This window comes from Giraffa tippelskirchi, chromosome 3 (genome assembly GCF_054371585.1).
Source record: "Giraffa tippelskirchi isolate mGirTip1 chromosome 3, T2T-mGirTip1v1.2.pri, whole genome shotgun sequence".
Lineage (NCBI taxonomy): Eukaryota > Metazoa > Chordata > Mammalia > Artiodactyla > Giraffidae > Giraffa > Giraffa tippelskirchi.
Genome location: NC_137277.1, coordinates 63,713,415 through 63,726,729, shown reverse-complemented (window position 1 = coordinate 63,726,729; position 13,315 = coordinate 63,713,415). Strand labels below are relative to the sequence as shown.

General features: G+C 45.7%; 1 protein-coding gene across 2 annotated transcripts in view; it reads left to right on the top strand.

Moving 5' to 3' along the window:
* HERC2 (HECT and RLD domain containing E3 ubiquitin protein ligase 2) overlaps nt 1-11,136 on the top strand; it is a 249,136-nt gene extending 238,000 nt beyond the window's left edge. For both annotated transcript variants that reach the window (XM_081583082.1, XM_081583083.1), the window contains 8 exons: nt 1,237-1,320; nt 6,038-6,179; nt 6,299-6,493; nt 7,140-7,252; nt 7,867-8,057; nt 8,932-9,037; nt 9,299-9,511; nt 10,189-11,136. In XM_081583082.1, coding sequence (XP_081439208.1) covers nt 1,237-1,320; nt 6,038-6,179; nt 6,299-6,493; nt 7,140-7,252; nt 7,867-8,057; nt 8,932-9,037; nt 9,299-9,511; nt 10,189-10,461 — 1,317 coding nt within the window. In that variant the 3' untranslated portion in view covers nt 10,462-11,136. The remainder of the gene's footprint in view (nt 1-1,236; nt 1,321-6,037; nt 6,180-6,298; nt 6,494-7,139; nt 7,253-7,866; nt 8,058-8,931; nt 9,038-9,298; nt 9,512-10,188) is intronic.
* Nucleotides 11,137-13,315: the final 2,179 nt, after the last annotated feature.

The window sequence follows — 13,315 nt, the reverse complement described above, 5'->3', positions numbered from 1 at the left end:
TAAAAGGGAGAAAGCCTCTCCTTGTAGGGGAGAGCAAAGAGAGGCAGCACATATCAGATAGTGTGTGAGTCTCCTGCAGCTGAGTGGGCGGTGGGGGCCTAAGGGGGGCTGAAAGTTTCCCTCAGCAACAGTATCAGCCTCTGTTTTGGTCCTAGTTAGAAAGGATTGCTTCTGCTGGACGTTTTGGGGAATAGGTTTTGTTGGTGACTGTGGAGTCACCAGAGCCCAGAAGAGAGCGAATCTTAGGAGGGTGGGACTCGGTGGGGCTGCTCTGTGGGGAAGGGAACACTTGCCCAAAGCAGTGGTCAGGAAGGGTGAGGGCAACAGTAGCTGGCAGGTGTGCAGGACTGTGTGGGAAGGGGCTCACCTCTGCAGCCTCCTGTGTGGGGTGGGGTGTGTGTCTGTGGGCACCTCTGTGCAGATGAGAGCACCTCTGCCCTTGCCCCCTTCACAGGTGGGGTTTCTGGGGCTCTGACCTAAGAGCACTGTGCCCTGCCCTCGACTTCTTGCCCAGCCACCCTTTCTCCAGAGAAGAACACAGGGGTCCACGTGTAGGGACCCATGTCTGCCAGTGACCCTGTCTCCTTTGAGTGTCTCTGGAGTCTGGTCCCGTCCTCAGGCATGCACACACCACCGCACAATCTGTTCGTATGCCTGGGTCCACATGGGCACGCTTCTCCCTGGGTGAAGTTGGGACCTGCTCCCTTTCCTCGTCGTCTTCACCCTGGGTTTTTCTCCAGGTTTCTTTCAGTGCATGGTGCCAATGTGTTCCCTCCCTCCCTGGTCTCCCCATCCCCACCCCAGCCCTGGCCCACTGCCCGAGGTTCCCTGACCCTGCCGCTGCTGTGTGTCTGGTATCTCTTTTAGAACAGCAATACTGAGGTATGGTTAGTGCCTCAGTCCTGCCAGTATTGGACTTGCAGTTTGGCTGGGAAACCTCGTTAACCCTCAGAGCCTGGCCTGAGAGCCAAATTGGAGCAGGTGCTCCTCAGGCTCTGGCCCTCTCTCTTCTGTGTCCAGTGCACGTTGGGTTCCTCCTGCCCTCAGATGGCAGGCAGGGGATCCTGCCAAGCAGTGGCTCTGCTGGCTGCCTGAGCCTCTGCATGGACTTGTGTATTGATGCCAGGCTAATCCCCTGGGCCACCTCAAACCTAAAAAAGGGAGTTTTATGACGTGAAATATCTATGGGTAATACTTTCTGTATAATATTCTAAATTTTGGTTTGGCATGTTTTAGGAAGCGGCTTTCCGAAAAGTAGTACAAGCAACTATGGTGCGAGATCGCCAACACGGCCCCGTGGTAGAGTTGAACCGCATCCAGGTAACAAAATGGAGATGGTTCTCTGTTCAGATGCGATGGTTCTGTGGTTGTGAATCACGTCCCTGCAGCCTGGGGCAAGTACTCATAGCAAAACTCCTCTTGTGCCCTTGGTTAGAGAGCAAGGTGCCATGTGTGTGGGATGGCCTGTGGTGCTGAGACTGCTAGGTGGCATGTAAATGGTTTTCTTTATAACATGAAGAAGAAAAGCTTATTTCAGATAAACCTGGGAGCACAAATCCAGATAAGCAAAAAGGGAAAAGTAAAAATGACCCATATTTCCACCACATGTTGACAACTGCTGCTAATGTTTGGGGAGTATGTTATAACTTGAACTAGACTTTTGTAACTTCCTCTGTGTTCCCCGTAATGCATTGTGGGCACCTCTCTGCCCCGTGCTATGGGGCTGTGGGATTGTTTATGCTAACCAGCTGCACATGATTATTTCTCTGCTGTGAGCTGGAAAGTTGGGCCTGCTTTTGGGATACAGCAGGGCCAGCTGGTGTGGCTCTAGCTATGTGTATGTTTTCAGTCACCCACTTGGGTTAGATTCTGAGATGCAGACTAGGTTTCCTATTCCCACAAGCCTCACACCCTCCCCAATTCTGATGGCTTACTTTGCCAATTTAATAGGCCAGAATCACTAAGACTAAGACTTTGCATTACAGTAGTAATCAAAGAAATGAAAAGGAGACTATCTCTGGATTTATACTGCTGCCGAATGTGTATAAGCTTCACGTTAAAAGAATTAATTAAAACAGAAGGCACTAATGATGACATTGTATGTGCTTGACATTTACCATGCAAAGAAAATTGGTCCCACCTCTGGAGCAAAAGGGAGCCATGAAGAACAAGTGCTTTGTTCCTGAACCTTCTTGTTAGCACATGATTTTTACCCTGATGTTGGTTATATGATTAGAAATTCTTCCAGAGTTGTTCTTGGGGGCATTTTTAATGAAGACAACAACTCTTGTCCTTTGTTGGAGAACACATGTGACCATGCTGATGGAAGTGATTAATTCACTGACGTCATAATGTTTAATGTGAAGCTGGAGGTCAGTCAGCCCATTCCACAAACAAATGGGCTGTTTAATTAGATTAATGAGAAAGCTTTTATTTCCCCTGTTGGAGAATCATTTTGGTTTGCTCTACATTATTAGGTTTTAAATACTAAAGTTCATAAGTGTAGAAAGCTGATGGCTACAGATCATCTAATTCAGACAGTTGGGTGTTTTTGGATATGAGGCTTGCCTCAGCTGTGCACAGGCACCATGTTGGGGCCAGTGGCCCAATGTGGGTGTGCAGGCCCAGGGCCCTTGGTCATCTGGGAACCTGGATAACCTGAAATCTGCACTAGGCACATTTTTCAATCATTGTGTGCTTGATGCCTCTTTCTTTATCTTTGTATCTCGAGTACCTTGAGTTATGAGTCTGTTGGGTGCATGTCTGATCAGACATGATTAGATAAGAGTAGATAAGAGGGCAGACAGATTTATATTAGACACATTTTTTAAAGACACATAAATAACCTTCAGTGCCGTGTGCAGGCTCACTGATGTCAGAGCAGCCACTCCAGTCTACCCAGAGACCCTCAGGCACCAGAGCCAGATTCTCTTCAATTCAGGGTTTCATACCCACTCTTAAAATTAGGAGCTTCCACAAAGATGGAGATAAAATAGAGCAGAGTGGTGGAGGGAACAGTCTGTGAATCCAAGGTGAAACGCAGACACCAGTAGTCACCCAGAAAGGTGCTGTAGGTGGCCTCTTCCCTGTACTCTCCCAGGGCTGCAACTTTTGTGGGGATGCCTGTGCAGAGATTTTCTTACTTTATGTTGAAAGTGCCCTAGAGACACTAAAAGTAGGCTGTGTTCTTGGAGGGTATTTCTGTTTGAATTTGATTTAGTTTTGTAACAGGGTCTAAAAATCAGTGTATATTAAAAATTTATATTATAGATAATGCAATTATGGAAATGAGCACATTTCCAAAAATTCAGAAAATTTAAAGACAATTAAAACTACCTATATTCCTGCTGTTCAGAGGTATCAGGTACACAACCCTGTCCTTGCAGTGTCCTGGCTGTATTCGTATAGCCGTGTTCCTTCATAGTGGCTGAGAGCATCAGGCTGTGTTAACTGGCACTGTAAATGGAGGTGATGGGATCTTTCAAGTGGGAAGCAAGTCTGTGTCTTACTTACTGCTCACATAGGAACACATCCTCTTCCTTTCTATAGCTCACTTTCCCCCCAGGTATTGTGTGCCTTAGAGAGCTGCTTAGGCTAAATGAAATGACATGTGAGAACGTGCAGCTGAATGTGTGGCATGTAGGAAAACTCACTCCACAGGAAACTGTTGTTATTATTATTGCCATTGTTCTTTTAGTCTTAAGATTGATACTTTCTGCAGTAAGGAGAATTAGCTGTTAAGCTAAGCTGAGAACTCACAAAGAAGTTAAGGATGATGAGAGTTTAGCTAGAGGAGTCAGTGTAAAAGTACATTTTCAGAATCATTTTTCCTTAACTTCTCATTTTGCCATCACTTGAGACTGAGCTTCCTGGGTGATTCTGAAGCACAGCCTGAGCTGCAGGCTGCAGAGTTACTTAGTCCACTGAGTAGCTGAGTGAGGACTTGAGGCCATTGTTCTGATCTGTTAAGGCATCTTATTAGGTTGGTGCAAAAATAATTGCAGTTTCAGACCCTGAATTTTAAATCATTGTAACTAGACTCAAACGCATCTTTATTAATCAGAATAGGAACCATTACTGTCAACACATTTTTGCCGGTGAGAAATAAGTTTGTTTATTCCTGTAGCATCAAAATCCATGCCTCAGGATTTGACAAACTCTTGGAAAGCATTTTCTGCCGTCTGCTGGTTGTGGAAGTGTTTTCCCTTCCCTCAAAGTTGTTGAGATGCTAGAATAAGTGGTATCAGTTGGCAAGAGGTCAGGTGAATATGGCAGATGAGGCAGAACTTCATAACCCAATTTGTTCAACTTTTGAAGCATTGGTTGTGCAACATACGGTTGGGCATTGTCACAGAGAATTGGGCCCATTCTGGCTGTAGGCGTTGCAGTTTTCAGTGCATCTCATTGATTTGCTGAGCATAGTTCTCATATGTTATGGTTTCTCCAGGAATCAGAAAGCTGTAGTGGATCAGACTAACAGCAGACCACAAAACAGTGACCATGACCCTTTTTTTGGCTTTGGGAAGTGCTTTGGAGCTGCTTCTTGGTCCAACCACTGAACTGGTCATCAGCAGTTGTCATATAATCCACTTTTCATCTCACATCACAATCCAATCGAGAAATAGTTTATTGTTGTTGCATAGAGTAAGAGAAGATGACACTTCAAAATGACGATTTTTTTTGATTTTCAGTCAGCTCATGAGGCACCCATGAACCTTTCCAATTTGCTTCAAATGCCAAATGACCATAGAATGGTTGATGTTGAGTTCTTAGGCAACTTTTTGTGTAGTTATGAGAGGATCAGCTTTGATGATTGCTCTCAGTTGGTTGTTATCATCTTCCAATGGCCGGCCCCTATGCTTTTTATCTTCAAGGCTCTTGTCTCCTTTGCAGAACTTTTTGAACAACCACTGCAATGTACATTCGTCAGCAGTTCCTGGGCCAAACGCATTGTTGACGTTGTGCTTTCTCTCTACTGCTTTACAACCCATTTTGAACTTGAATAAGAAAATCGCTTGAATTTGCTTTTGGTCTAACATCATTTCCATAGTTTAAAATAAATATAAAATAAGCAGCAAGTAATAAGTCATTAGCAAAAAACATAAAGCAAGAAATGAATATTAAAATGATGTATAACATAACCACATTTATTTAAGAATGTATTCCAGTGTCAAATGGCAAATTTCAACAGTGCAAAACCACAGCTACTTTTTCATCAATCTGGATAGCTTATGACGAGAAACACAGGTGGGATAAGTGATCATACTGGGAGACACAGTGACCCCAAGGGTTGAGTAGAATCTGTGCAGGTGAGGAAAGGAGGGAAGGAAGGTTCTGTTCTGGCCAAGCTGTTGCATCCAGGTTTGGTCTCAGAGCTACTTGATGTGACCCTCCCAGGGCTGATGGTCTGCTTAGAGGCTGCTTTCAGGTATCCTGCCTCTTCTTCATGGAGACGATGGGTAAGGTTATATACAGTGTGAGGATAAACCAGGTTGCAGTCACTGCCTACTTGAGCTGCTTGCAACTTTCTCTGTGGTCTGTGCTGTCTTGATAGTCACCACCCGTCCTGATATGCTGTGTGTGCTAGTGAGCAAGCCCTGGCTCGGCTGACACAGCTGTCTAGCAGGCAGCCTGTGTCAAGGGAGGAAGAGAGAGGGGCTCAAGGCCGGTCTTTGGAGTCCTCAGCAGGTGTGGGTGAGGAGACGAGCACAGGAGTTAGGCTTGGGAGGTCCAGCTGCCCTTCATGTTTGCACAGGCATGCTCAGGTAGTTATACTTGAGTTTGCTGGGTGCTCACAGTGGCCTGAGGTTGTAGGGGTGACACCAGACATCTGAGTGCTGTTTGTTGTCTGTAGAGGGACCCCACCCTCACCCCCACTGTGACCAGGACAGGGCAGGTGAGGGTAACAGGAGGGATGATCAGCTGCAGAGCACTGCTTTGGATGTAGGGGTTCCAGGGCTGGTCAGCTTCTAAAGATGGCACCCATGTGCTTCCTGCTGTGGACTTTGTTGTGTATTTTCCTTCTTTCTGTGTCTAGGTCAAGCGTTCAAGAAGTAAAGGGGGCCTAGCTGGCCCTGACGGGATCAAGTCTGTCTTTGGGCAGATGTGCGCTAAGATGAGCTCGTTCAGTCCTGACAGCCTCCTCCTCCCACACCGTGTCTGGAAGGTCAAGTTTGTGGGTGAGAGCTCACGTGTGTGGAGGGGTGTTGGTGTGAGAGGAGAACTGGGAGACCCCCCAGCTGCTCCCCAGGGGGCTCTGATGCAGTGACTGTGAGCTGCTGACCCTCCTTTTCCCTAGGTGAATCTGTGGATGACTGTGGTGGTGGCTACAGTGAGTCCATAGCCGAGATCTGTGAGGAACTGCAGAATGGACTCACCCCGCTTCTGATCGTAACACCCAATGGGAGGGACGAGTCGGGGGCCAACCGGGACTGCTACCTGTTCAGCCCAGCTGCCAGGGCGCCTGTGCACACCAACATGTTCCGGTTCTTGGGTAGGCCTCTTGTGCGGATGCAGTGCTGCAGGCATGCAGCTCTGTGTGCTCTGCTTAGTGTAATGGCTGCTCTGTCTCAGGAGTAGTGGTGGCTGTTGTGAATACTGCTTCTAGCTTCCTCAGTGTGTAGCTGCAGGGACATGCAGAGCTGGACTGTTAGCAGCTGTGTGCTAAGGACCAGACGGTGCCTTTGTCACTCAGAGGATCTGAGATACTGTGTATCTGCATCTTAAACATATCCGAAACTTGGGATCACGTTTTAGAGAGTCTTTACATTTGGCCAGGGCCTCCCTCCTATTTAGGGTCTGTGTTCATCACTCGTGGCACTGCATCCAACTTTCTTGAGAAGCTCCAGCTGTCTGCTTTGCCATCAAAGGAACAAGGATTAGCCACTGTGGCTGCGACTGTTGGTGGAAAGAGCAAAAGAGTTACAGACTTAGTCCATAGGAACAGAAGCAAGTAATGAATTTTAGAGTAGGGTATAAGGCTTCAAGGGCAGACCTAAATCTCTGTGAATTGGGGTAGCATTGGTTTAGAAGGCCCTGAGGCCCCAGTGCAGAGCTCGTCTCCACTGTGTTGTTGAGTGGACTAGATACTTTGTCATCAGTACCAAGTATATTCTGTCTTTTATGCTTTGAATGAGCAGGTGTGTTACTGGGTATTGCCATTCGGACTGGAAGTCCCCTGAGTCTGAACCTTGCTGAGCCTGTCTGGAAGCAGCTGGCTGGGATGAGCCTCACCATTGCAGACCTCAGCGAGGTAACCTCCAGGAGGGAGAGGACAGAGAAATGTGACTCACTGTGTATCCAGTGCAAAGCATGGTGGGGGGTCACCTGGGGTCTGGTTAAGAGGCACAGCCTGTCTTGAGGTCCCAACATACTCATGATGATCAGTCTACTGGCCATCTGGTAGCAGAGTGGCGGTATGGACACAGGCCAATCTGCTTCTGAAACTTGATATCTGCTTTGTGAGCTTTGCCACTGGTACAGTCTTGTCAGATAAGAAAGCTTGCTTTCTTTCCTGTGGCACAGCTGAGCACATGGGCAGGCAGCTGGGGGGCAGTTCAGGCTCCTGGGGCCTCTCCATGGTGTGGTTCTCTCAGTGCAGGTGGTACTCACCTCTGACCAACACAATCACTCTCAGCAAGTGATTTTAAGGACTTCATTGTTACAAATTCTTTCTTCAGCTCCATGGGTGAAAATGTTTCCCTACTGCTCCTCTTTTATTTCCTGGCACATTCAGTGTACTTGGAGCCTTGCCACATGCTCCAGGCAGATCGAGACCCAGCATGACTATGTATGGGATGTGAACTGGGGTCTGGGGTGGAGGAACAACCCTGGCTCAATAGATGAACTCCCTTCTTCCCTTGAAAGGTTGATAAAGATTTTATCCCTGGACTCATGTACATCCGTGATAATGAAGCCACCTCGGAGGAGTTTGAGGCCATGAGCCTGCCCTTCACAGTGCCTAGTGCTAGCGGCCAGGACATCCAGCTGAGCTCCAAGTACACACACATCACTCTGGACAACCGTGCAGAGTATGTCCGGCTCGCAATAAACTACAGGTGTGTGATTGTCTGCCTTCCAGAGTTTCAACTCAATAAATAGCAAAAATAGCAGAAAATGGTTTGCTTGGGTGGCAGCTTTTTTTCCATAAGTAAAATTTAATGGACTTGGCTCCAACAATTGCTGCCTACAATCATCAAAGCTTACTTTGTGGTCAGGGTCAGAGTACTTACTATTCTCACCTGAGATTCCTGGCTCTGGCTAGAACACCAAGGTGAGAAGTCCCCTGTTGGACTATGCCAGCAGAGGTCACAGGGCCTCTGTGTGCCGCCTTTCCTGTGTTTGGATTGTCTCCACCTCTCACGTGGCCCTTGCACTACCATTCAGTTGTATTTGCTGCGTTGCAGACCGGCAGTGCCATCCATGACCTCTGCCCACTGTCCCCTTAGTGTGGTCTTTGGAAGCCTTGTCCTCCAGAATCACCCAACTGGGTGTTGGGATGAGGCTCAATGTATCAGGTGGGCTTTGCTTGCTGGACTCTGGCTGAAGGCAGTCCTTGCAGGTATCCTGTGTTGTCCACCTGTGTTCATTTCTGTCTCATGCCCTAACTTGCCAGTCATGAGGACCTTGGATACAGCATTGACTTTCAGAAAGTTCTTAGCTCGGCTATTGTGGGACCTGACTCTCTGACTCTGCATGTCTAATTCTGGCTCCTTCCTGGGAAGGAGGGAAGGACTGAGAATTGTCTCTTGTAATGTGTATAGCTGTGGCTCATTTTTGAGGTAGGATTCTGTGGGCCAGTCAGACAACCTCAGTCCGCGAGAAGCTTTGAGACTCTGTCTACAAAGCACACACCTTGCTCGTCCATATAATGAGACTTGGTATGAGTAGAACATGATCTGCATGAAATGCAAAGTCAATGTTTTCTTTCAGACTCCATGAATTTGATGAGCAGGTAGCTGCTGTTCGTGAAGGGATGGCCCGAGTCGTGCCTGTCCCTCTTCTCTCTCTGTTCACCGGATATGAATTGGAGACGATGGTATGCTCACCCCTTCGTTGTGCTTCCCTGCAGTGCCCTTCTTGTGGTAATCCACTGAATCAGCACCACCAGTTACCCTCTCAGTTAAATCTTGCTCTTGGAGGTCTGAGATATGCTAATACCTTTTGAATGAAGACGCTCTCAGGAAGCCAGTATTCGCTGCCTCCTGCTCCTCCCCTCCAGCCTCTCTCACCTGACCCTCCCCACACCAGCCCTGGTAGAAAGGTGTGGTATGCTGATGTGAAGTGTGTCCCTCCACAGGTGTGTGGCAGCCCAGACATCCCTCTGCATCTTTTAAAGTCTGTGGCAACGTACAAGGGGGTGGAGCCCTCTGCGCCCCTGATCCAGTGGTTCTGGGAGGTGATGGAGTCCTTCTCCAACACTGAGCGCTCCCTCTTCCTTCGCTTCGTGTGGGGCCGCACAAGGCTGCCCAGGACCATCGCCGACTTTCGGGGCAGAGACTTCGTCATCCAGGTGTGGCTCCTGCATGTCCTTTGGGATCAACTGAGAGTCATGCCCCTCACACAGAGCTCTGCCGCAGATGAGAAAACAAACAGTTCTTTCCTGTTACATGGTTTTCCTACCCTCTGGAAACAAAATGAAAAACACTTAACTTCTCTGATGTGATAGCTCAGAATTTTATGACTACAGGTGTTGGGTACCACTACCTACTTCTAAAAAATGTATCTGGCCACCACCAGAGTATGCTGCTATTAAGTCAGCATATTCTAGATTCTGAGCACACACATCACGTAAAAAAGCATTTGTTTGATTCTCTGGTTGAATTAAATGAATCAATAAATAATGCTGCTTACTTAGAAAAATCAGAGCGCCCATCAGATTGAGGATATAGAGTTCTGCCTTGAGTTCTGACTGGTCAGACTCAGGCTCTGTTAACCTGCCACCCCCTGGGGGTGAAATCACAATAACCAATTGCTGTTTTTTACTGAAAGACCTAAGAATTAATGAGTTGCTCCTTTTTATTTCTAAAATTGGCTAGATGATATTTTTTCTGATATTTTGTTATTCTTAGCCAAAAACATCATGCTGTATGTGAATGAGAGTCAAGTCTAATGAACATAATAAAACAGATTGCAGTTTTACCTGTCCTTGTACATGGTCTCTGATTATTTAACATTTTTCATTAACAGGTATTGGATAAATACAACCCACCTGACCATTTCCTTCCTGAATCCTACACATGCTTCTTCTTGTTGAAGTTGCCGAGGTATTCCTGTAAGCAGGTGCTGGAGGAGAAACTGAAATACGCCATCCACTTTTGCAAGTCAATAGACACAGATGATTACGCTCGCATAGCCCTCACAGGAGAGCCAGCTGCAGATGACAGCAGTGATGACTCGGAGAATGAGGATGTGGATTCATTTGCTTCAGATTCTACACAGGATTATTTAACAGGACACTGAGGTGGATAAATGCCATCTACCACAAGACCCCACAAGACTGAATGAGATGGCAGAGTGCTACAGTTTAGAGTTCAGGGCATGATATGTGCCAGGAGATGGGTTAGTCCTCTAGTGTGGGATATTGATTGAAGAGTTAGCCTTGCACTTGGAGACTTTGTTAAAAGGGTCTTCTGACCCACAATGCTGCATTACATGTAGGACTTTGTGTTTACTAAAGTGCGTAAAGGTTTTAACATGAATATTGAATTGCAGCATCCCCGAAAATGAATAAAAAGCCTTTTCCCTTGTGGGTGCAATAGATATTTTCCCCTTCCTTTTAAATGTTGTGCATTGCCTTGATTGTACATTGGAAATACTGTGTAACAATGAAATCATATTATAAATATTTCAATTAATTTTACTCGAAATTTGTTTATTAAAAGTTTTTTGAACATTAAATGATCAGTATTACTTGAATACATCCAGAAGTTACTTAAACCAAACCAAAACAAAAAGGCTCTCAGTCCCCCCTCTCCTCCCCAGGCACACATTCTAGCATTTGTGTTGGGTAAGTTGAACCAAGTCCTTTCTGTGAGCAGTGTCATAACTTCTATCATGGACATTACTATATATAATGTTTGTGTCATGTTGATGCCTAAATTTTAATTCTCTATAAATAAAACATTTGTCACAAAATTGTAAGCTGATCTTTCATATATGGTTAAAACTAGCACTGGTGGATATACTACCACCAAAATATAGATTAGTGTTTGATGCAGCATTAGTTAAAATGATTCCAGTCTAGTTAGACTTTTTTGGTTACAGAACCAAACTCATTACAGTGACAAAAGGAGTGATCATCAGAAGATGGGAGGGGTTTAGGGGAGTGGCTGGGGTCAGGAGCCTCTCCTGTCCTCCATGCCATCTATCTGTGCAACCGTGGTTCCCATAGGCCTGGGGGCAAGGGAGTGTTTCTGGCCCAGTCGGCCATGGGGTAGGATTTGAGCTGCTTGTTCCAGGATCATGTGTCTAGTAGGCTCTGCAGAGAGAAAGACTGAGATTGCAGGAGGAAGATTGGTCAACAGGCTTGATACAGTGGAACTTGGGGTGAACGGTACCAGGTGGAGGCCAGAGGTGAGTGTTTTATGTTGGGAGACTTTGCTCAGGGATCCAATGTGTTACATTAAAAGATTCAAAGAGAAATTTTCTTCTGGGCAATTATTCTTGACCAAGTTGGTTATAACATTTTTCAGCTTGTATTAAAATTTCCATAAGCTGTGATATTTTTTTTGTAGTCACCATCCCTTTTGTTGTTAGTCAGCTTTGGTTGCCTAACGAACTACCCCCAAAGTCAGTGGCACACAGTAAGCGTTTATTGGACTTCCTGGTGGCGCAGTGGTTAAGAATCTGCCTGCTAATACAGGGGACATGGGTTCGATCCCTAGTCTGGGAAGGTTCCACATGCTGGGTGTCAACTAAGCCTGTACGCCACTGCTACTGAAGCTCACGTGCCCTAGACCCTGTGCTCTACAAAAGAGATGCCACCAAAATAAGCCTGTGCACCGTGACTAGAAAGTGGCTGTCACTCACTACAACTAGAGAAAAGCCAGAGCAGCAACAAAACCCAGCACAGCCAAAAATAAAGGTTTGTTTGTTTTTAATAAATACTTATTTCTCTCTCTCTCTGCATCTGGGTGGGCTAGTTCTGGCTGCATGGTTCTGGACTGTGGGTTGGGTAGGGCTCTGCTTCACATACCCTTCTGATGACTCAGGGTAGGAGAGCAAGTAAGAACAGGTGCAGCCTGCACTCAGGCCTGAGTCCTTGTCAAGGTGTCCAGAAAGTCTTTTCCAACTACACATCTGCATGAGGCCAAATTTTCTTCATATCCTTCAGTCAAAACATTATACGGGTGTTTTTCCTGTTTTCCTCCAAGAGTTTTATAGTGTTGGTTCTTACCCTATAAAATCCATTTTATTTTTATGTATTGTTTATTTTTAGGTATGGTATTAGGGGTTGCAGGAGACATGGGTTCAATCCCTGGGTTGAGAAGATCCCCTGGAGAAGGAAATGGCAACTCACTCCAGTATTCTTGCCTGGGAAATCCGATGGACAGAGGAGCCTGGCTGGCTACAGTCCATGGGGTTGCAAAAGAGTTGGACATGACTTAGTGACTAAACAACCACTAAACAACATGGTATTAGGGAATGTTCTAATTTCATTCTTTTATGTCTAGCTGTCCAGATTTCCCAGCACAACTTACTAGAAGAGGCTTTCTTTTCTCCAATATATATTGTTGCCTCCTTTGTCATAGATTAGGTGACCATAGGTGCATGAGTTTATTTTTGGGCCCTCTCTCCTCTTCAGTTGAACTGTATTTCTGTTTTTGTGCCAGTACCATACTGTTTTGATGACTAGTTTTGTAATATAGTCAGAAGTCAAGGAGCCCTGATTACTTCAGCTCCATTTTTCTTTCTCAAGATTACTTTGGCTATTCAGAATCTTTTATATTTCCCTACAAATTGTAAATTTCTTTGTTCTAATTCTTTGAAGGTAATTTCACAGAGGTTGCATCGACTCTGTAGATTGCTTTGGGTAGTATATCAATTTTCATTATATTGATTCTTCCAATCTAAGAACATGGTATAGTTTTCCATCTGCTTGTGTCCTCTTTGATTTCCTTCATCAGTACTTAATAGTTTTCTGAGTACAGGTCTTTTGTCCCTTAGGTAGATTTATTCCTAGATATTTTATTCTTTTTGTTGCAGTGGTAAATGGGATTGTTAATTTCTCTTTTTGCTCTTTCATTGTTAAGTGTATAGGAATGTGAGAGATTTCTCTGCATTAGTTTTGTGTCCTGCAACTTTACCAAATTTA